General features: G+C 37.4%; 1 protein-coding gene across 4 annotated transcripts in view; it reads left to right on the forward strand.

The window, feature by feature from the left end:
- The first annotated feature begins 3,887 nt into the window (after positions 1–3,887).
- The window catches only part of LOC103710026 (nuclear-pore anchor), a 63,015-nt gene continuing 43,121 nt past the window's right edge, over positions 3,888–23,781 (forward strand). For all 4 annotated transcript variants that reach the window (XM_008795598.4, XM_008795599.4, XM_008795600.4 and 1 more), the window contains exons 1-20: positions 3,888–4,430; positions 4,550–4,696; positions 5,478–5,576; positions 7,287–7,415; positions 7,487–7,579; positions 7,668–7,733; positions 10,570–10,659; positions 10,855–10,932; positions 11,168–11,292; positions 15,583–15,682; positions 15,791–15,883; positions 19,636–19,684; positions 20,177–20,280; positions 20,349–20,417; positions 20,704–20,847; positions 20,945–21,049; positions 21,261–21,374; positions 22,742–22,820; positions 23,077–23,120; positions 23,226–23,299. In XM_008795598.4, the coding sequence (XP_008793820.2) occupies positions 4,125–4,430; positions 4,550–4,696; positions 5,478–5,576; positions 7,287–7,415; positions 7,487–7,579; positions 7,668–7,733; positions 10,570–10,659; positions 10,855–10,932; positions 11,168–11,292; positions 15,583–15,682; positions 15,791–15,883; positions 19,636–19,684; positions 20,177–20,280; positions 20,349–20,417; positions 20,704–20,847; positions 20,945–21,049; positions 21,261–21,374; positions 22,742–22,820; positions 23,077–23,120; positions 23,226–23,299 (2,108 nt within the window). In that variant the 5' untranslated portion in view covers positions 3,888–4,124. The remainder of the gene's footprint in view (positions 4,431–4,549; positions 4,697–5,477; positions 5,577–7,286; positions 7,416–7,486; positions 7,580–7,667; positions 7,734–10,569; positions 10,660–10,854; positions 10,933–11,167; positions 11,293–15,582; positions 15,683–15,790; positions 15,884–19,635; positions 19,685–20,176; positions 20,281–20,348; positions 20,418–20,703; positions 20,848–20,944; positions 21,050–21,260; positions 21,375–22,741; positions 22,821–23,076; positions 23,121–23,225; positions 23,300–23,781) is intronic.

Here is a 23,781-nt window from a genome sequence, read left to right on the forward strand (position 1 = left end):
CTTTCGAGGACGGACGGCGCCATCCCGGGTTTAAGCGTAAGCGTGCGAGCGCGAGGCTGCCCCTCGCAATAAAGCGTCATGCCGGCGCTCCGAAAGTCCAATGATGGATGGACCCGCCAAAACAGTACACAATTATTTTACTTTGATGGCGAGAAAAGTAGCTTCTCCGAGCGCCTTCTCGCGCCTGGCAACGCCCCGTGGATGGCAAGAATGCGCGCGGCAGTCCAGATTGCCCTGATATCAACGGACACATGACACGCACAGCAATTCAAAAAAAATAAAGGAAAAATATATAAAATATAAAAGGACTAATTGGGTTCTCAGGAAAAAATAAAGAAAAAAAATATGATTAACAAAAAAAATACCTTAAAATTTTTAAATAATAGAGATAGACGGAATGATATAAAAAATCTAATTTTCATTGATTAAACATTAAGATTTTTTTTTCAAAAGTATTCTTAAACTTTTAGATAAAATGACATAAATTTTTTTTATTAAGAGCACAATAGTTACTTCATGCAACTTTCTCTAAAAAATAGATGATTGCCTAAATATAAGCCACTCTAGAATGTCCGATCTCTTATTGTCAATCAAGCATGCAAAAATTATTTTTCTAAGCATAATATACCCCGGCATCAGCTTTTGAGAAAAAAATCGGTGAAAAAAATTCTTCCCACAAACTAAACAAGTCTAAAGATAAAGCGCAAATAAATATTTTAAAATTTAAAATTTTATATTCTCAACTAATATACTAATGGATTTATGTAAACAATCCAAGATAAATATAAGAGTTTGCATAGAAATAGACTACTGGAGTCCTTGAAAAATCTAATTGTATAGTTTGCATAATTCTAGTCTTGTAGTCCACCTAAAAATAAAATCCTTTAGTTCTCGAATAAAACATTTTTAATTTATAGATTTGTGCCTAACACAAATTCATCTAGATTTTTTATTTCTAGACAGTTGCTAGAACAAAAAACAAGAAAGAGAAAAAATGACAACAAGCTTTTAGGTAGGGATGAGCATGAAATCAAGCTAGGTTAAGTTGTAAATAAGTTTTGATAGAGTCTATCACAATTTCACTTTACTTGCTTATGCTAGGAGTTTGAGAATGGGCTACTATCCAAATATGTTGCAAGTTGCGTTCGCATCAATGTTGACTACATATCAACAAACATCTTAAATGGATCATGCACAAATACAATTAGATCTTATTGCGTAGGGCAATATGACATTGGATGTATTTGTTGATGCTCACATCACTTTGGTGCGATCGACTCAAGTCTTTTGGGAGGCAAATAAATGAGATAATCAATTTTCGTCAATCAAAATTTGCTTGGAATTGGATCTGCCAAGTGAATAAAACTCTTACTTTTTCCCAGCCCTTCTATATTCCTATAGTGGATAAAATGTAATTTTGATTTATATTATGTTTATTCAGATCTCAACATTATATAGAAGTGAAAATTATTTCTATTTTTTTAATTTTCTTGACACCTCTAATTAAAATTTCTTGCCAAGGAATCATAAGAGATCTCTCTATCTCTCTCTTTCCACCCTGACCAAGCTTTAGTCCTAAAAAAGTGATGGTGAGAGACCCCATTATGTGTATGCAAGCAGTTTTCTTGCCATGTAGGAAAAAAAGGATTTGTATAACTTATGAAATTTGATGCCACGTATAGGTTGGTTGTTATGGAGCTGTTGGATCAGTAATTTGAGACCCTATGAACTTTTCACGTGCATATAACGAGCCTCTCAAACCATTTTCCATATTAAAAACTCCTTGACTTTATTAGCATGTCAATCCATGACCTTTCATTCACGATATCCATTTCTTTTCTGGATAGTAGTCAATTTATCTCAAAATAATTTAAAATTTATGATTGAATTCACTTGTTGCAGGTCCCAAATCTCGGCTAGCCACATTCATCCCCCCATGAATCTTAATTAGTATATAAATAAATAAATAAATAAATCAGTCTCCATTGTAGAAACTTGCTTATCCTTATCTTTAAAACACATTGCGTCTAGATCCCTGTTGCTATGTCGAAAAAATGTTGAAATATGCACTTTTAGACTTTCAAGTCTTCCTAGCCAAACTAGGATGAGCAAATGTTTAAGCTTAGGTGGGTTGGGTTCAATTTGAATCTAGACTGTTTCCACTTGTAGCCTAAAAGCCATTTTGGGTTTGAGATGTACATACTAATTCAACATGAAAGCTGGAAATATACATCTCGATTCAACACGTCCATTCGATGAGATGATTTAGAGTTTTTGTCCTAACCAAGATGTCAATTTGTATTAGTACATGGCATCCATTGATATAATATACATATATTGGCCTTTATTATCTTAATTGGTATAAACCAATAATTTTTGAGATGTTTGGTAGTAGGGGTAGCAACAAGTAGTTTCATGTCGGATTGAGACATGGATCTTAGGAAAAAATGTCAACATAAACTTGCATATTTATTAAACACGTTATAAATCCGAAATCGAATACGATTTGTTCATTAAATAACTAGCCTAACTTGTCCTTCATAGTCTGTTTAACAAATAGATCAACTACGTCGTGTGTGTATATATATATGGCTAGGTTAAATGTAACTTAAACGGTTTGACTAGGTTGAATAGGCCATAAATGAGTTCAATCAAACCTTGTTAAAATCGGTGTTCTTCGCTTTAGCCAAATCCAAACATATTTATCTTAGGTATGTTACAATCGGGTCATAAACTGCCACTTATAGTCGACAAATATTTTTAATAAAAAAATGTATAGTAGTACTTGCTAAATTTAGATTTACATTACCATTATAGATTCTTTGCCAACATATCAATTAAGATATTGAAAACTTTTGAACATTTTCAAATATTCCCACTTTCCATTCCAGTAAAGATAAATCAGCACATCAGTTCATCTTTTCTTGATCACCCACTGGATCATCTTCTTAAATCTCCCTGCTTTCTATTTAATACAAGATAAAACAAAGATATCTGTTCCTTTTTTCCCTTCATCCACGGAGATGATTGGCATCCAACCGTTGGCGTATCCAGAACGAGGGCCAAACTGGTTTTTGTGCAGCATGCATGGGAATTATGGTTTATTTACAGCTCTAACATCCCTTTAATCCCTATTTACGTATTTGTTGGTATAGATATAGCTCTAAAATCTGTTTCCCTTTAAAAATCCTGGACCAACCAGGTTTAAGTTCTTGGTCAATTACAGGTCGGTCTGGGTCCGCCGGAGCCACTTTCTCCCCAACTAGCGCCACTGAGGGACGGGTAAGCACGTGCAAGCCCGGCCATTCCATCAATCCTTCCGCCAATCCCCACCAGCCCATCCCAACGCGCCCCATCAACGCCATAAAACGGTCTCTCAAGCCTAGTCGGCCCAAGCTGGATTCGTCATCAAGGGTCCGAGCTTCAGTGTAGCGGCAGCGAAGGGTTATCAATTTTTGATATCTCGGCTTTTGGAACAGAGCTGCGGGCAACCTAGATGGGCATGTGCTATGCGCGATGCATGCTTCATGCTTCAGACGAGTTCAGTCATTCTGGAAGATGACTCGGCCACGGTTACCAGTTGGGTCTAAAAGAACCTGAACGGTGTCGGCGGAGTTTATTCCTTGCTCAGCGATATTTGGATGATGGTGAGTGAGGATGTTACATTTCAGGCTACACATGTATATTGCGAAGCTAACAGGGTGGCCGATTGGATGGAGGTATATGTAATGAGCCACTCTCGAGGCACCCTATGGACTGGAGAGGAAGGGTTGTCTACAGCGTTGTCTAGAGCGTTTCACGATCTTTTATTTTCTGATTCGATAGGGTGTATTAGTAATGGCCGCTTTAGCGGGGAAGGAAAAAAAGAAAAAAAAAGAAGAAGAAGTCGGCCCGCACCATCGAATGTACCTTTAAATGGCGCTCCGAGTCCCCCTACGCCACCACTAGTCCGCTCTGCACCGCTTAAGGGAGAGAGCGGCTGTCTTCGCTCTCGTCCTTGCCCTTTCCTCTCCCATTTCCCTCCTCGTTCCTGATCCGCCCCGCCGCCCACCCCACCTTCCTCGGCTTCTAAACCCTAGGGTTAGTGCTCTCTTTCCAAGGGCGATAGCCATCGCCCGTCGATCATGCCGCTCTTCCTCTCCGAGGAGGAGTTCCGGCTCCTCTCCCACGACGCCGCGGCGGTGGCGGAGAGGGCCGATGCCGTCATCCGGGACCTCCGCTATCAGGTCGACACCGCCAAGGCGGAGAAGGACGCCGCTGCCATTGCTGCCGAGCAGACCTGCGCTCTCTTGGAGCAGAGGTACGAGTCCCTCTCCGACGACCTTGCTCGGCTCCGGTCCGAGAATGCCCAGCTCTCTGTCTCTGTTGAGCAGAGGCTCTCCGAAATCGCTGAGATCCAGGCCGAGAAGCACCAGCTCCATCTCAAGGCCGTAAGATCCCCTCACCTTCTTTCTTGATTTTTGATTCTTGAATGTTCTCAAGGCCTCTTGCCCTATCCCTGCCGATCGCCATTCTCCTCATTCGCTTCTTGATTCTTGGTTGTTCTCAGATTGGAAAGGATGGAGAGATAGAGAGACTATCGTTGGAAACGGTGGAACTGCACAAATCCAAGCGCCAGCTTCTGGAATTGGTTGAGCAAAAAGATGTGGAGATCAGGGAGAAAAATGCCACCATCCAAAGCTATCTTGATAAGATCGTGAGTTTAATTCTTTTTTCATCGATGCTTGTATTGCAAATGTAAGATAGCATACCTTGGAATATGAATTGGGAAGGCATTTTGATATATATTACTATCTTTAGATTTTATTGCATAATTTACTATTTGATGCGTTTTTGTCTCCTTTATGCACTAGACATATCATCCCCTCACTTCTCATCACTAGAGAGGTCAAGTTTATCAAACCCTTATATAATATGACTTTAATGCTATATATGATGTTATCTATTGAAAGCACAAAATATGTCAATTTTTACAATACATAATGTTTATGTGATTTGTTATGAGCTGAAGCGACTTCTTCTGCGCTTCACTTGAGTGCTAAAAGGAAAAGAGTTGATGCCCTGCATACATTCTAGATGTCTTGCATACATTCTAGATGTCCTGCATACATTCTAGATGTCCTTGATGCTGGAATAGTAACGCTGAACTAATATCACTGCCTTCTGGCGATGGAAGAACCTTTGTGCAATATACCTGTCGATTTTTAGATTAAATAGGCACCATTAGTTAACCTGGTGATTATTAGAGGCGATGATTTTGCAAATTTGCATATAATCAATATAAGAGTTGTGACTTGCAATTCTAGAGTGCTATGATATGCTGGGTTGCTATTGGCACTTTTTGCCTGTCGCATGTTTGTCTGGGTCACTTGTTATGAAAGGGCACCGCATTGTCATCTTTGATGCAATTGGATTTACCATGGTATTCATTTTGTGGTTCAAAACAAGTAAACTTCTTGCTTTTCCCTTCTCAACAGGTTAGTTTGACAGATAATGCTGCTGCAAAGGAGGCCAGGCTGAATGATAGTGAAGCAGAATTGGCGCATTGTCGTGCTACATGTAATCGTCTTACTCAGGTCAGACTAAAGTCTTGACAGGGTCTTGTTCTATGGTTGGGATATGTTGGAATTCTTCTCATATTTGTTTGTCTTATGCTGGTTTCCTTCCTTTAATTGCCAGTTAATAATACAGATGAATGAGATTGATTATTTATTTATAATTGTGTAAGACACTATTATTAGGGTTATTAGTCGGTTGTTTCTCTATGAAATTTGACTTGGACGGTCTTCGAAAAGATCTAATCAAGCCAAAATATTTAACTTCTTGTTGGGACAAAAGTAAGTTCCATTTGAATTTCTATCATGGATGGTGGACATATCCTGAACCTAATTGCAATTAGGTAGAAAGTGGACATAAATAGGCTTTAATTAGTCTAGGCCCAGCCTAACTTCTTGTAAGACCCAACCTGATCTACTAACTCAACTTGCTGGCATGTTTTCATAATTGTATTTCACAACCAAAATGGCAATCACTTGTTTTTTTTTTCTTGATGAATTCCATTGCACTCTAATATTTTGTCACCAAAGAAAATCCTTTTGGGTCATTGGTTTTCCTTTATTTACGAACAACCTTTTTTTGAAGTCTATACGATCTATTACTTTGGTTTAAGTTCCATATTTTAGTTTAATTTTTCACTTTTGCCATGCTCTTGAGATGGCAAGGCTACTAAATATCATTTTGTTGCTATTAATGCAATCAAACTACTAAAGGCTTAGAGCTCTCCAAAGCATAGGTAAATAAAAAGGGGACATTATGATCATGTATATCTTCACCAAGAAAACTTAGCTAATTATGAATGGCCATGTCTTCTTATTAAGAAACCTATATAGCTTGTCTACAAGTTTTGCGAAGCCATTCTTGAAAGAAAATTATAGTTTTTTGTCATTTTATTTATAAAACTCAGCTAATTTTAAATCAATCTTGTATTTATCCTGAGAAATAGAGGTTTCTATGTAGTTATTTTTTTTTTTTTTTAATTCTTGGGTCTTCTTATATATTTTTAGTTATCTTTTTTTGATCTAATAGCTTATAGTTTGTATATTATTCAGTTTATATAAGGTGATTATCAGATGATGTCTAGGTAATTGCAAGCCATGCCCTGTCCCATACTTTGTGACATGTTATTAAATAGTTATGGCCTATGCCACTCTTTCCCTAGCCTGTTATGATACGAGCATGTAAAGCTATCAATACATGATAACCTCATCTAATCTCCATAACTTTGAAAGATGTCTCAACTCTCAACCTTTCTGAACTTTGCAGTCCCTGCATAGTGCTCTTATATTGCATTCCAGCTACCGAAGGTAGAAAATGGGATGCACTTTTGTTCCTTTCTATTGAAAACTTATTTCGATTTTCTTTCTGTATCCATGGTTATAATCAGCACAAGTATATGATATGTTATGATGAAAATCCAAATTGTTTCCTTTGGGATGATTTATAAGTTCAATAGTCATGAGTTCCGCATCTTGTTTTAATTAAACTGGAAACTAGTCGGCATTTATTAGCATCCTCCCATCTTTTGGTAATATTCATTTACATTGTTGCTTATTCTAAAATCATTTAAAGGTTTGTGTAGCTTTGGATGGTTTTTTCTTGCTCCATTATTCTTCATCACCCCCTCCCCAAGAACACATAGCCACTATTAGTATCTTGCCAATTACTTTGTGGACTTGATTATGAAAATGGAATGGATGATGTTTACTTTAGTACATATGCATGAGCAGGAGAAGGAACTTCTTGAACGGCATAATGTTTGGCTTAATGAGGAGTTGAGCGCCAAAGTTAACAGCCTTGTCGAACTACGTAAAACACATATGGATGTTGAGGCAGATTTGTCTGCTAAACTTGCTGATGTAAGTGTGCTAGTTCAAAAATATTCTGACAATAAGAGTGAATTGTATCATTAAGAATATTTGTCTTGCAGTTTGAAAGACAGATGAATGAGTCTTCAAGCTTGTTAAAACGGAGTAAGGAAAGAGTAACTGAACTGGAGATGAGAATCACGTCCTTGGAAGAGGTATCATGTCATTTCTTTTTATTGTGATGTTGAGTTCATTCTTCTATAGTTCTGTCTAACATGTATGATCATTGTCTACCCAACCAAGGAGTTATGCTCGTCTAAGGGTGCTGCTGCTGCTAATGAAGAGCACTTTGCTGCTGAGCTATCAACTGTAAGTATAATCTCTGGTAGTCAACCTGTTTGTCAGGATTCTTTTTCAGCATCTTGTTACAAATTCAGTTCTCTTCATGCATAAAACCATTGCCTTCTTTGCTCATGCATTGGAAGGCTTTCATCTTAGTTTATTTTGTCAGTTATTATTGGTTTTTCTATTTGCAGGCTAAAAATTGTTGTTTTCCTTTTCTATTTGTACAACATAATAATATAGGTAGCTACATGAAATATTTTTCTGGGCTTATTCTAATGTGAACTTACAAGAACTAGTATGCTTCATGTGCTCCTCATTTCCTAGACTGGAAGTGATTCTATGCGCCATCATTATATCATATTAGATGTTGTTATCTACTGAAATTAGATTTTTTTGGGTGTAACCATTGTTTTGATAGTAATTAGGATCTCTAACTTGTCTTAAATAGGTTGATACGAGATCATTTGAAATCTTTTTAGTTGGCCAATTATATTGGAGGAGTGCCTTTAGTAGCATTTGTTGGAAGACTTCTTACAATGAACGTACTATGAGGGGCAATAGGCCAATATATACAAATTACAGAAGACCATGGTCTCTCATTCGCATGGGGGTATGAACCACGAGGGGATAATGTAAATACAATATATGTATACCAAGTATTGCTGGGGTACTTTTCACCAAAGTCATGGTGGATGATATCTAGAAATGTATATGAGTCTTGATGATAAAGTTAAGGAACTGTCAGGCAAACTGGATATGAGGATGTCATGGATGGAAGGATAGACTTGTTGGACGTACGGGTAGTTGATTATGATAGCCTTTGTCAATTCATAAATGATGGGATTGCTTGCACAAATATTAACACCTGTCTGTTGTGGTAATCTAAATGAAGTTGGCATCGGTATTAAGGTATCTGGGTGCCCTAACGCGTATAACGATTGGCCACCATAAAACCTGACGTTGGGGCTCTTTTGTATAAATTGAATATGTGGAAATACACATGCATATCGAAATATGCTGACTTACAGCTGTTCAACAAGGTCCCTAAAAATTGCTGTCTTCTTCATGCTTATGTTCTCCTCAGTACCTTGTCTTGGCATTTGTTTTTCACTTGGAGTGACCTTCTTAACCCAACGTACTGGTATATAATCTGAATCATAGGATGGTTGTTGGACATAGCCTGCATTGACACAACACCTCTCAACTCAGCCAAGAAACACACACACACACACACATATAGAGAGCAGACTTGTGCTGTTGTACTATTATCCATTATTTTCTACCTGTCACTCAACAATATTGTTGCCATGGACCACGAGAAGGGGGATTCTTAGTGGAAAGGAATGCTAGGATGGTGGTGGGCAGTTATTGGGTTTAGGGGTGTCTAATCAAGGCACATGCTTGGTTTATAGGTCCACTAAAATCTTTTTTTCCATTGCGGGGTTATGCACAGTTGGTGGACTTGATATTTGTACTTTGGCCATAGTGCCAGTTGCGCTATACACTTGTGAATTTGAAATGGATGATGATTCTCCTAATCAATGAAATGTTGGATTACATTCTTGGCTTGATTTTTTTCCTAATAATTATTGTTGTGAATTAATAAGTTTCTCTTCTTTAATTAAAAAGGAAGTTTATAGTGGCAGGCCTCATTGTTATATGCACTCCGAGATTTTGCACTAAGTTTCATTCCTTTCCCAAATGTGGTTTACCCTCATTACTTGTGCAACAATTAGAATGTTTTTTTTTTTTTTAAATTTATTCATTGAACATAAAAATGTTCAATTTACTACTCTGCCCTTGAATTGTAGCTAACAGTCAAACAAATTTAGTGAATCATGACTTCACCCTTAGGAGTTGCTGTACTGTATGCCATTTTTGGTCCTTTCTTGCTGTGCCCCATATCTTTTATTTTGGTGGTTGGATGAACTTGACTCCTAGACAAACTCCTGCACTTGGAATCTGTACCCAAACATGTGACTTTGGTCATGCTATATCCAATTGTTCTCCAAAGTTCATTTTGTTTTAAAGTCGGCTTTCATGCTGGCAAAAGTATTAACCAATTATTCTATTTTTGTAATGTATAAGAAGAGGCTAGCAACTTGAATTTTAGTTTTTAATTTTATAAGGTGGCCTGGTTCTCTTTACAAGCCTTCGAATTTCATTGGTTGATATTTTTGGGCTCTCTTTGAGATGTGGGATATTGACATTTTGATCGCGATTTGGAAAATTGTTTCATATGTTGTTTTGCATTATTAGAGAAATTTTGACTGCAAGAAAGTAGAGACTGGTTTGATAGGAAAAAAATGGATGCTTTATGGTATATAGAAAGGCATGACTATTTGGGTTGCATTAATGTCGACCATATTATTGGTGGCGGTTTTACTTTTGCTCTCTCTCTCTCTCTCTCTCTCTCTCTCGCGCGCGCGCCCGTGGAAGCATGTGCATAATTTTATTTATAATTCAACTGAAAAAACTTACCTCAGAGGTTAACCAATTTTACGACTCTTTTTAGTAATTACATTATATAATGACATCGTTATAGATTAAATGTATTGCCGTGGTTATGCTATAGTTGCCCAGTTTTATTTATAATTCAACTGAAAAGACAAGACTTTTCTCTTCTGTGGCTGTTTCTTTGGAGTGTTTATATTTCTGTGGCTGGTGCTCTGATATCGCTAGGTTAATCGCCAATAAGCATCGAAGAAGGGCGAAGCATGCTTTTCATAGTTGTTTGTCACTTTTTTTATTTTTTAGTGGGTGGAATTAATTTTAGGTTCTCTCTCTTTTTTTTAAACAAAGTCCAAGCTCCTTTTTTTAAAATTTAAATAATGCTGTAGTTTTTCTTTACTTGTAACAGGTCACAAAGCTTGCTGAACTTTACAAAGCGAGTTCAGAGGAATGGTCCAAAAAGGCAGGGGAGCTTGAGGGTGTTATCAAAGCATTGGAGGTGAGGATTTCATCCCTAAATTGGTGCCTCAATACTTAGCATAGTTTACACTTGTGGTTTTTCTTCTTCTTCTCTCCTTCTTCTTCTTTTTCCTTTTTTTTTTTTTGGGGGGGGGGGGGGGGAGGAGGGACATTGATTGAAAGAGGCTTTTCATGTCAGGCTATCTTCTGATCTGGTTTTCTTCTGCTAATGCAGACACATATGACTCAAGTTGAAAATGAGTACAAAGAAAAATTTGAAAAGGAACTATCACTTAGAAAAGATCTTGAAAAGGTATTGTTGTACTATGTGTTGATGTTAGTGTAGTTAAAATTCAATGCTTGTTATTTATTGTCTAGGTCTATCATAGGAATGTTGAGAAATATGCATGCATTCTCTCTCTGTTTTTTTTTGGTTCTCTGATCTATATACACTGTGCCATCTGGCCCTTACAAATTTCTGTCAGTACTAAGTTGCTTATAAAGCCTTTATCTTCTGTTCTGGAAAATGTTTATTTCTTTGTTTGTAGGAAGCTGCAGTCATGAAGGAGAAGTTAGAAAAGTGCGAAGCTGAAATTGAGATTGCAAGGAAGGCTAATGAGTCTAGCATTCTTCCATTATCCAGTTTTCGTGCTGATCCAACCTTGGAAGAACTGTATGCTTTTGTACCGATTGCACTCCCTGCGTATTAAGTCTCCGCACTCTTGTTTAGGCACTGTATTGAACAAGTAGAAGCAGATAGCAAGTTTCATATTTTTACACTTTGTTTATTTTATGACATGCCAAAGATCATGTTTTCATCATTTATTTGCAGATGTATCAAAATGTTGTTTGAACTCATGTTTGGCAACTGTAGTATGTTATATAGTTATAGGTTTGTTTGATTTTATCAATTTCTTAATAATAGTAAATGTAATCTTGAAATTCAGGGGATTTCAGCTAGTTATTCTCTTGTTGTCTGTTTACATTTTCTGTCTATTGATAAAAAAATTGAGAACATGTTGCTGAAACTACTGGTTCATGTGGTTTAGGAATTAGTATCCATATATCTACAAGTAATGCATCGCTGGTACCTTTTTTGGTACTTGTACCAGTAGTCCGGTACCATGCCTGTAAATGTCAGTACGGGCTAGTTCATGGTACTGACACTCAGTATGCCTCCTGTACTGTATATTGATTTGCTAGGCATGAGTCAAAACAGTTTGGTACAACGAATCATGATCTAGTGGGCACCTTGGGCCAATGTTTGGTTTCAGAATAAGAGAAATGAGCCCACGGAAAAAAAATGGAGACTTAATATTTAAAATTATTCAATCATTTTGATGAAATAATTTTATACAAGTTAAGAGAAATAAGTGACTAAAAAAGGTGCTTGCCAGCTTTACTAGAATCTAGCTTTTGCCCTTCCTCAAACCTGCTTTATTTTGGTGTCAGAAAGGTTATTTGGCTGAATAAAGCTGGATGAGTGGGTTTTATTCATGATCCTAGTAGGCCCTTGAAGATCAAATCATTATGATCTTTTGATTGCCTGAAAGGACCAATGTAGTATTTGGAAAAGTCGAGAGATTGTCATATTGTAGGCTTTATGTATTACAATTTGAACAATTGGTGCTAGTGATATACATGCCTTTACCCCATTTAAACCCACTTAAAAATGGAATGCCTTGTAAAAGGTTTCTAAAAGCCAACCTTTTGTTCCCACCTCCAAGACCAGTTATCCGTGCTTACCTTTTATGATCAAGTATCCTCTAAGCAGTCAGTGGATTAATGAAGGCTTCATAAACTTTAGGTTAATTTGTAATTTATTAATAGAGTACTTGCCAATCAAACATGTTCATCGGGTGGGCTGGCTTGGGCTCGAGCTGGGCTCCACCCAAGGTATAACTAAAATTAGTCAGGCCTGGGCCTAGGTCGGCCTTCAGGCCTATTTCCTTGGCCCGAACCCGATACCTACTTGGGCTTTGGGCCGCCAGGCTTAAAATTCAGGCCTAGGCCCGCTCAAAAGCCTTCGGGCTTGAGTAGGTTAGGCAGGCTATCCACCTCGTGAATAAGTCTCCCACCAATATACCTACCAAAGTTGCTTTAGTTAAAGCCATGTTAGCTGGAGACTTGCATCTAGCTTCTAGAATCCATGTCATATGTATATCTGAATAGAACATGTGTCATATACTTGGATACTTATTAATTTTTCTTGGCTTGTATCTTTTAGAAATTAGTAGACAATTAGACTTTTTTGACCCTGATTTCAACCCATTATAGTAATGTTAAAAATGAGCTTTTGTTCTTTCCAGAGACCAGCCAAAAATATACATATAGAATAACTTTGTAAAATGCTATTTTTTTAAACTCCTTAAGCATATTAGGAAGTTTGATTGAGGAACATGTTGGAAGGCCTTAAGCAATAATATCTTTCAATTTTTTCTTTTGTTCAATATTTAAATGTACAATATTTTACTTGAATATTATTTTTTCATGTATTCCCCTATCTATTTCTCCCATCTTGCCGAGTTAGGCATTTAGGGCTTGTGTCTGGATCTGATTCTGGTGCCTATGTCCATGCAACACATTGAAGCCAACTTTATCTATGGGGATGGTTAACCATATTGACATTCATAGTCATCAACAATAACAAAGATTTTTTTAAAAATCTTCTGATATGATCCAAACAAAATCAAGTACTTGAATCAAATCTTTCAAATCTTGATCTATCTAAAGGTTTTTCCTTGACTTAATATTGCTTCATTGATGCTCCCATCCAGAACTATCACACTACAGTAGTAAGTACTCTTCTTGTCAGACATAAATAAAATCACACTGTATTATGTTTGGCCTCATTCCTGAACTAAAGCATCATGGCTTGAGTCTGACTCGTGTTGCAAATAAGTTAGTGGCAAATATGCCTTTATCTGATGCTAATCTCAGAAATGTCTAGCTTGAGTTTGCATGTTTTACCAAACACGGAAGGTTTTGGTGCCAACTGTTAATTGGAAGTATATACACATGAGAAATATAACACTACATAATTTAGTGTTTGCTAATGGCTTGTTCTTAGTTTTATTAGTAATTAATGAAAAAGCATATTAGTTGAAGGTTGTAACCAATAGGATTTGCACTTAGATCAAGACATTGTAGCCATCTTTCATTAAGTTGTTTTTCATTGACATGTGAGATAGCTTATTTAATAGCAAACATGACTTCACCAAAATTTCCATCAAGATCAATGCTTCTTGGACTTCAGTATGGTAGTCAACTAAGAAGATGCCTATCCATGCTGTGGACTCCTGAAAATAAAACTAAAAAAAGACGATAGGAATAGTAACATGAAAAAATGATGTGGTTTTATAAGTTTTACAAGTATTTTTTTAAATGGTTGTCGATTGCTACTATATAGCATGTTTTATGGTCACACATAGAATATATCTATATGACACTTGCATATTTAATAAGCATACGACCTTTTTTTCATTAAGCTTATTTTTGGCTTTTGGAACAATTCAGCATCCAAATATGTATATTATTAACTCGTATACAAGTTTATCATATGTAGATTTTTTTTGGATCAACTTGACATATGTGAGCGTTAAGTGTTTCAACCATGCCTAAAGCAAAAGTGGAATGGTAACTAAGGAAGTAAGGCAACAAAAAGATGCCATGTTTTTTCTATTTGGTAGACCTTTTCCACTGTAATTATTGCATTGCCATCTTGGTCGAGTCTTCATCCCTTATTTTTTTTATTTTCTTTTGAGTAATAGTATTTTGTTCATCTTTCTGTTCATCTTCTTTGGCCTTCATATTCTCTTTCTATTTTATGATCCCTTTCCTCTTTTTTTCCCATCCAATTTCTTTCTTGTTCTTTTCTCTCCTGTCGGTTATATGTCATTTTCACTGATTTGGCGGGTTTGATAAATACTTTGCATAAAAAACAAAGGTCCTGAACTTTGAAACTTCGGATTGGACATGTCGCTAGTTAGAAGTTCGAAGCAACATGTGTAACAACAATATTGCTCTGCAACTAACAGAAAGAATTAGTAAATGTGGATTCAGTCACTTATGAACCAGCCTTAATATAAGCTTATCTAAATGATTAGATGCAAGGTTTGTTGTACAGAGCTGTACAACCTGATACCAGGTATACCGTACCATAATGATACCTTACAAGGGCTCAATTCGGCACTGTATTGACACATGGTGAGACACCAACGGTACCATGTGTTAGTACAGGGGCTTATGATGCCATTCATACTGTGTCTGGAATGTCTATATCAAACCTGGGTTAAAGGAAATTGTAACTGACTACTCGTTCATCGTTTCCAAGTATCTTTTTTTGAAGGTTTCTATGTTGTGCTAAAATTGGAACTTTTGTCATGGTTGAAGTTCCATTTATTTGTTTCCGCAAACATATATCTATCTTGTTATGCATACATTTTTAAGTTTTAATTGCTTCTATTGTGGGCTTTTGTGGATTCGATTTTCCAATTTGGAAGAAGGGGTAGCTGAGTTAGTTGATCCCTTAGCAGATGGTTAATGAACATGACATGATTCTTTCAACTTTGGCACGTCACTAATGGTTCAATTGGCCTGAGCATGGCAACATTACTATAGAACCTCTTGTTAAAATTTAACGTCTAGAAAGTAATAGAAGCATATGTTGATGTCTATTAAAATTTAACTAATCTGAACATGTTCACATTACCATCTGAACAAGCTACTATTCTAATATATCTCATGATATAATCTGATTCTAAGTATGTTTATTATAATTGGTCTTGTCAATTTCACCAATTTTTTTTTTTCATTCTATCTTTATTTTCTAATTCACATCCAAATTGAATTGTTAATTTGTTTGTTGTATTAGGCTCAGTTTCATCTTACCTGAGGAGCCAGTTGTACATTTTTCTTTTCTTTTTTTTAAGTATAACCTAATGCCATCTGGTGAAATTGACAGTGATAACACACATGAGGATGGTCGGTTGGTTGTCCCCAAGACTCCATTAGGTATTTCAGGGACGGCATTAGCTGCTTCCCTTCTTCGAGATGGTTGGAGTGTAAGATTTATCACCCCATCTTATATGTTTAATTATCGCTCTCTCCTGTGTGAATGTTTTTCTTCCTCCTTATGCCTGTTTGTGTTGATTTATTTCTTTTGAGTGTAGCTTGCTAAAATGTATGAGAAATATCAAGAAGCTGCTGATGCTCTGCGACATGAGAAGTGGGGACGGAAGCATGCAGAGGCCATTTTGGAACGGGTATTAATTTTAACCAATTATCCTAAAAATATTCTTGACCTAAATTATTATTTCTACTTGCCTTTCTATGTGAGGATCCCTAAAGTTGAACCTACTTTATCGGTTAAGGTTAAAAGCTGTCACTTTTCATAATATTTGATTCTTGTATGCATGTTACAATTTATTTAAACAATTGTAGTCTGTAAACTCCTATGCTAACTATGACATTTTTTGCTATGGCCCATGGATATATCATATTGTTTAAGAGCATGCTTCTCTATAATTTAAATTTTTATGTGTTTGGATATTTATGAATTTGTGATGAGTATATAATTTGCAAGCATTCTATAAGGTATACGGACATGTCTTGTTGTACTTGAAACAGAAATTGGATTCATTTAGTACAATAAATAAGCTGTTTTGTTTAAACCTATATAACCAATATTTGTTGGTATCTTTTTTGCTCTCCTTTGACTTTAATAGTTACTTTTTCTTGAAATTAAACTTAGTTTCTGACTTTCTGTCCAAATTTACATGACTAATTTATCAAATAGAAACTTATTTTTGAAATGTCAAAAACTGATGCATGAAATCTCGAACATGTTAATTGTTAGAACATCCTTTTGGATTTATGTGTGATTAATCAATTGGAGACATTTTAAAAGAGTTTTGTTGGACATTTCCTTGTAATAACTAATGTCGGTTTTGTTGCAAAACTTTGAAGTTGCATATAGTTTTAATTTTATAATTTTAAATATATTTAGGGCATGCTTGGTATCATTTTTGTTTCCTAGATTTATGTTTTCAAAAGCAAAAGAAGAATATCGAGGCAAAAGTTTTGTTTGGTTACTATCATTCTTGTTTTCCCTTCTTAAATTTGTTATGTAACTTTTAAAAAGGTGAAAGCATGAAAATCTTGGGTGGACATGTGCTGCTCCCCCAGTCTTTGACCTGTTGCCTTGCATCTCGCTTCTTGCTGTTATCATTGCAATTGCACCTCCACCCTCTTCCTATCCAACATTCCAACATTCTAGTTCCCTTCTAGTCCCAAATCCTCTGAACGCCTGCCTTAATCCAAAAGCTTAATTGTTACACCATAGTGATTATGGTTGGAACTGGGCTGTCAGGTTTTCATATAGCCCAGGCCTGGAACAGAATTTTTCAGGCTTCAGCTTGAGCCCATCCATGGAAATTTTTTGAAAGTGTAGGCTTGAGCCAGTAACCAAGTCCGACCAAAGCCCAAACGGGCTTGCTACTCGAAATTAAGCTCCAGTCCAAGCCCAATTTGAGCCCAATCTTCTCCTCCATCTTTTGCTTCTTTGGGTTCCTCGATGGTGACAAGGGTGTGGATGATGGGTGATAGTGCGAGGCATGATTGATTTTGGGCAATAGGGGCGATGGAATGAGGAGAGCTCGAGAGAGAGACATCGGGAGGCAATGTGGGAGTGGTGGTAGGGCGTGGGGGGGGGGGTTCGGGGGGTTAGGGTCAGTTGGTGTGCTGGATTGGGCTGAGTTGGGCTTGGGCAGGGCCTTGTTTTTGTTTGAGCTTATAATCTAAACCCAAATGCTTTAGAGCTAGAACCAAAGCTCGTCGTAGAGCCGGCTCGACTTGATGGGCCTTCGTCCAGCCCATGTCTTGTTCCAATCCTTCTCATCACCTACTTAGAGGTGAACTTGTTGCCATCTTCACCATGTCTCTTGCTTTCTTTTGCTCTCTGCTATCATAACTGATGCTCTCACTGTCGAAATGGTAATTAGAAGCTCCATCATCAATATGTGGTTGCCAAGCATCCCTCTAACCAAGTGCAATCGTGACTTGATAGGCGCTCGACCTCCACTTGGCTTCTGACATTGGTGGAGACTTCAAGTTTCCATCATCAGAGGGTGGACACTGCTATACCAGCCTTTTTGATCTCCTTGCCTTTTCCTTCTTCCCTGCTTCCAGGCTCCTCTCACTGCATCCTCTGTTGCTGCCTTCATGCTTCGTTACCCTAGCAGGAACATGATGAAGAACTGCTCGTGAGGCAAGCTATGTGAAAACTGAAAAATGCTAAGGATATGGTTATTTTAGGAACATGGATACTCCTGTATTAGAGGTATAATGTTGGGAATTATGCAGGATTTTATATAGTTTGACGGTGTGCTCCTATTGGTTGCGGCCATCTTGATGTTCAAAATGGCGAGTACTGCTTCTAACTTCAAAGTCTACAATGGGACTGTTGCATATAAAGTTCTCAATGTTATATTTGCATCAGTCATCTGTTTGTAATGTGTTACCTCCCAAGTTTGATATGATTTGTTTTGTGATGACAGTGTAGAAGCTGGGCCTAAGGCCAGTGACTTTGTCTTCACAGAAAGGTGTCTGGTGCTTAACCTTCTGTAAGGTTGTGAGAGTTTAATAGATTTTGCATTCGAAGATGTGAAGTTGGTGCAGAGGAGATAGGTGATTGAGATTCGGCATCCAATTGGGCTGGTTGGCATGATGGGTCCTATATTTAAAAGTACTATTTTTTTTGAGTCATTAATGCAAGGTATGCCGTATTGGTACCGGTAGGCGTATCAGTCATCTTTTGGACCAATATGGTTCCGGTTCGGTTCCTTAGGCGACCCAATATGGTTCCGGTTCGGTTCCTAGCTCATGCCTGCGCGTTGCACGATTTCTAGCTCGTGCCCACGTGGGCGTGCTACCCAGCGCGGGGAACCACGTGTGGGCACAGTTCCCAGCGCGTGGGCGTGCTGCCTAGGGCGCGCGTCTGGTCCGCACTGGTACCAGGCTTGTACCGCTCGGTTCCGGTCTCAAACGGGTCAGAACCGTTTTCCACGCTTGAACCGGACTGGTCAGGGACCGGACTGGCGGGCTGAACCGGCTGGTACGGGCTGAACCAGCTGGTTCAACATACCATGCATTAATGTTTGTGCAGATTCTTCTCTCTCTAGTTCTGAGTTCATCCTGTTCAACTGGCGCAAAGGCCTAGGATGAACTTAAACGGTTGTTCAAGCAATCTTTGCAGTTGCATTAAAAAGTTAGACATCTTTAAAACTGATACAAAATTCCTTTAACAATTGTTTTAGCTGAAATCGTACTTATTAATTTGTTAGCTGCAAGTTTATTTTTTACCTGCTGCAAGTTTTTGAGGATTCCAGTAACGACATTATGGTTCCGTTTTGTGTGTACCAATCCCATTTCTTCAGGATCCGTTTGCTCATTTTTATGGATAACTCTCATGTTACATTTGGAAATAGAAGAGTTGGCATCATAGGCATCTAACAGTTTGGTTGCTGCCGTGCATAAATGTATAGTATTTTGAAACTTGTGTTAGGAGGTAATCCCACAATTAAAGTTAAGTGTTTTCGAGTATTTTTGTCAAATGATGTTGGTCATAATAAAGTAACCCCTTATATTTTTAACTTATTGGTGACTACTATTTTTGATGTGCTAGATATGAGCACCCAATAATTGTCACAATTATAGATGCTACTAATTTGCTATGGTGCCTTGATGGAATACAGGTAGATAAATACAAAGGTGAAATAGGTAGTTGAGTTGACCTCTATTTCTGCATCTTCTAATGACTCTGTTCCATAAGAATTTTGCCTAACAGATGTTGTACTTAAATGTGGCACTCTTTTGACTTAAAGATACATGCTTAGAGACTGTTTGTACCACTAATTTCTTTAAATGATAAATTTCACATGATTTTTAAGAAAGATGATGCTAGGTTTTTTTATTTGTTCACCTGTGATGCTAAAGTTTTTCTACTTTGATCCTGCAGGTACTACATGAAATAGAAGAGAAGGCTGAGATCATTTTGGATGAACGAGGTGACTTTCTCTTATACGATACCTACTTGCTCAACCACTTTGTTTTTCTAGATGAAATATGTTATGGGGGGTCTAGAATACTAGATAATCACTATTATTAAATATTCAGTTTATTGCTGTTTTTGCATTATTCGTGTGATTAAATTCCAAAAGGTGGTTTTCTGAATATTAACTTTTGCAGAGGATTGTCCTATTGGCATTCTGAAGCCACTATAACGCTATCTTAACAAATTTGTAGGCCTAATGAATTAAAATTAAAAATTAGTTAATTCACAACCTTATTTTTACACAACAGTATTGCTCACCATTTGCTATTCCTAAATTGTAAAGCTTTCAATGAATTTATTTTAAACTATATTTAAAGGTCCTTAATGTTTATTTATATTTTGACTTGATTTTTAAAATATTATTTTTCTTTGTTATTATATAATGTATAACGAGTGCACGAGCCTTTTCCTTGTCTACTGAAAAACTTTGTGTTTATTGTTTCAGCTGAACATGAGAGAATGGTGGAAGCATACTCTTTGATGAATCAAAAATTGCAGCAGGCACTATTAGAGCATGATAATTTTGAGAATACTATTCGGAACTTAAAGGTACATGGTCTTTACATTATTCTATTATAATTTTAGTGTATTGACTTACGTTGAAAGTCATTTTTCAGTCTGAGTTGAAGAAGCGTGAACGTGATCAAACTATTGCACAAAAGGAGATAAGTGATCTTGAGAAGCAGGTAAGCGTTTGTTAAATACATCTCTAGTTGTGGCATATGAACAGAGATGTAGGGTTGCTTCATTATTCTTAATTTAATTGTTTAGTAGGATAGCTTTTGCAAGCTTTAGTATGTGAAAGTAACCATTTGTGAAAAACTGATAGGTTAAAATTCGACTTTGGTATAATTCTGTTTGTTTAAATTCCTTTTCTATGGTTACTTTGAGTTTATGTATTGGAGTTTTCTCTTTTTGCTAACAAATCATGTTGTTAAGTCCTTTTTTTTGGTCCGTGTCTATCTGTTACAGGTAACAGTTCTTTTGAAGGAATGCCAAGATATTCAACTTCGCTGTGGTGCTACCCCTCAGTTTCCTGGTGAAAAATCTGTGACTATGATTTCAGTTGATATTGATGATGGCACTGATGCTAGGAACAAGATCTCTGAGCCCCATGTGAGCAACTTTAGCTTTCAAACATCCGTCTTTCTTATCTCGTCTCTTAACAATATAGCCATGTGTTCTGATGCAATGTATCAATTAACTGAACCAGATGATGTTTAAGGACATACATGGATTAGTGGAGCAGAATGTCCAGCTCCGAGGCCTTGTGCATAGTCTTACAAGTGAAGATGAAAAAAGAGACTTTGAACTAAGGGTGAATATCAAAACTATCGCATGATAGTCGGCAACTTATTTCTAGTTCCACTATAAGTTCTTAGATAACTTCCAGTCCATTTTCCTTTCATGAACCAGCTTAACATGGAATTTGGTTTGTTAATTTGAGCCGCGTTATTTTAATTTACTCTGCAACTTAGATAGAGCATTGTTCCTATTATAAAACTAATTTTTTCCTCTGAGCTTTTCAGGAGAGTTTCCAGATTGAGCTTCAGAAGGTCACTGATGAGGCAACTGCTAAGGTTGAAGCAGTGCTGAAGAGATCCGAGGAACAAGGGCACATGATTGAATCTCTTCACAGCTCTGTAAGTTTTACCATAGTACATTGTTCACTTTGGTGTCTGGATAAAATTTGACTGAAGACCTACTTGCTCATGTAGGTCTCTTCCCCCTACATTGTCATGTAGGTCCAAATCTGTCACATTTGTTATTTTATTATTTAAATGGGAAAGGATAGTAGGATGGAATGGGCTTCTTGATTGATGAAATTCTTCTTCTTATGTTATTACAAACCTAAAACTTGTTCTCTCATCCTTCTCACCTTCTTCTTTCTCCATCCATTTCCACCGTCAACTCTGCTTCCACCTTCCTCCTTTTGTCTTCATCATCACATCTTCTTTGACCTCGATTTCCAGTTCACCATTATAACTACATATGAGAACCATGATTGTTGAGGTGTGCTAAGAACATGTCAAGCCCTGTGGTTGTTGGTGATGCTTCGGAGGTTCATAGAGCCAGCATTAAGGTTTGCTGGACCAGTATCGGAGCTCGTAGTGGGAAGAGGGAGGGAGGGGGAGAGACTGAGAGGAGGGCTTACCTGGGAGCGACAAAGAGGTGTACGACAAGAAGACTCATGGAGAGAGGGAAGAGGGAGAATGAGGAGGAAGACAGAGTGAGGGAGGGAGGGGGAGGGGGGAGAGAGAGGAATGGATGCGAGGAAGAGGGAGGGAGGGAGATAGACTTGGTGGGGGGCACTTACCTAGGAGTGACGACGTTTGTGGGTGAGGGCAAGACGAGCATGAGCAAACAAGAGAGGCGAAGAAATGGAATCTTTGAAGCTCAACAGAGGGGGTTAGGGGGAGGGGTTTTATAAGTGGGGGGCTGAACTGACTTGAGTGGCTAAATCGTCATGGGTTGGCGTCAGCATGGTTTGGTACAGGCGAACCGCTCGGTTCGGCAATCACTAGCCAGCATGGTCAAGGACGATGTCCATCAGTGAGGCATTGAGCTCATGCGGGGCGTTTGCCTAATCTTGGTTTGACAATCTTCATGGTCTTCACTAAATATATGAAATGGTATAATGGGTTAGAGCACCTGTCTGACCAGATATGTGCCCTTCACCATATCCATGGCTATGATGGGAGATCAAGGCAGACTCTGGCTTTGCGGAGTCGGTAGCCATAGGAGGAAAGGAGAATGGAGAGATGGTGAGAGTGAGGAGTTTAGACATTGGAAAGAACAGAATAGTTTAACTTACTGGAGCACATTCCACTGGCTGTTAATATAGTTAATTTATTGACTGGCCAAGTGTTGGACACTTGGACCTATATGCCGTGTAGATGGAAATGACCTACATTTTGGTGTAGGTCTAACATTCCTCAAAAAATTTATTTTTCCTGTTGGTCAGACACGTTATACATTCTCAGAATATCCTGCCTGTATCTTTGATCAGGTTGCAATGTATAAGAGGTTATATGAAGAAGAACGTAGGCTTCGTGCTTCTAGCCATGTTTACACTGAATCTGTTCCTGGTAAATATATCATGCGGGCCTTTCTCTCATTTATCCTCTTCTAAATTGCATTACTTATGTGTTATGGCTATCTCCTTAATCTTTAACGAATGTCGGTATTCATACATTTTATCAACATTATTGCATAAAATTAAGTTGCAGGTGTTGGTGGCTACTGTGAAATATAACCCTCTGTAGTTCTCATTTTGAGACTAATATCATAATGTAAGATGACTTTTTTCATTTAGTGCTAATTCTTAAAAATGAATTTTTGCAGGAGATGGAAAGAAGGAGCTTATGCTTCTCTTTGAAGGTTCTCAGGTAATTTTCTGAAAGATATTTGTTGATCATGGTCTTGCTTATCAACATTAAATTTCTACCATATTCTTCCAATGTTATTATTATCACCGTTTGTTTAAACAACAGGAAGTTTCAAAGAAAGCATATGAGCAACTAACTGAACGCGCTAGAAATCTTGAAGAGGATTTGGCTAAATTGAGGTAGCTGTTTATTATTGGATGGCTTTTGTCTATATTTGCTTAGTTAAGTCTACAAATATGTCAGGCAGAAAATGTGTAATGTTTTTCCACACTCGCATTCCTTGTAAATTTTTGACTGAAAGCATGAAACTGAAACTGAATCTTGCCAGTTTGGATTGGCTAAAACAGATCGACAGCCTGGGTAGTTTTGGAGTTTTCTTCTGAAACTTGTTTATTGGCCATATTTATTGTATTTATGGTCAGTTCTTCATTTCTTCAAACTCCTAGAAGCATTTCCCAGAGAGTAAAATTGAAATTTACAAGTTTCCTGAATTTCTGGAGGCATTATGAATTTGTGGTATTGTGTTTCAAAGAAATTTTAAAAAATAATTTTAAAAAAAGAACTGGCTATCCTGGCGTAAGGCTAGTAGTAAATGATTTTTATATTTATATTGTAGACACCAGATGTGGCAGTGCAGTTCTGTTTCGCAAGCTTGTTCAAA

The sequence above is a fragment of the Phoenix dactylifera genome, chromosome 7 (assembly GCF_009389715.1).
Source record: "Phoenix dactylifera cultivar Barhee BC4 chromosome 7, palm_55x_up_171113_PBpolish2nd_filt_p, whole genome shotgun sequence".
In the NCBI taxonomy this organism is placed as follows: Eukaryota; Viridiplantae; Streptophyta; class Magnoliopsida; order Arecales; family Arecaceae; genus Phoenix; species Phoenix dactylifera.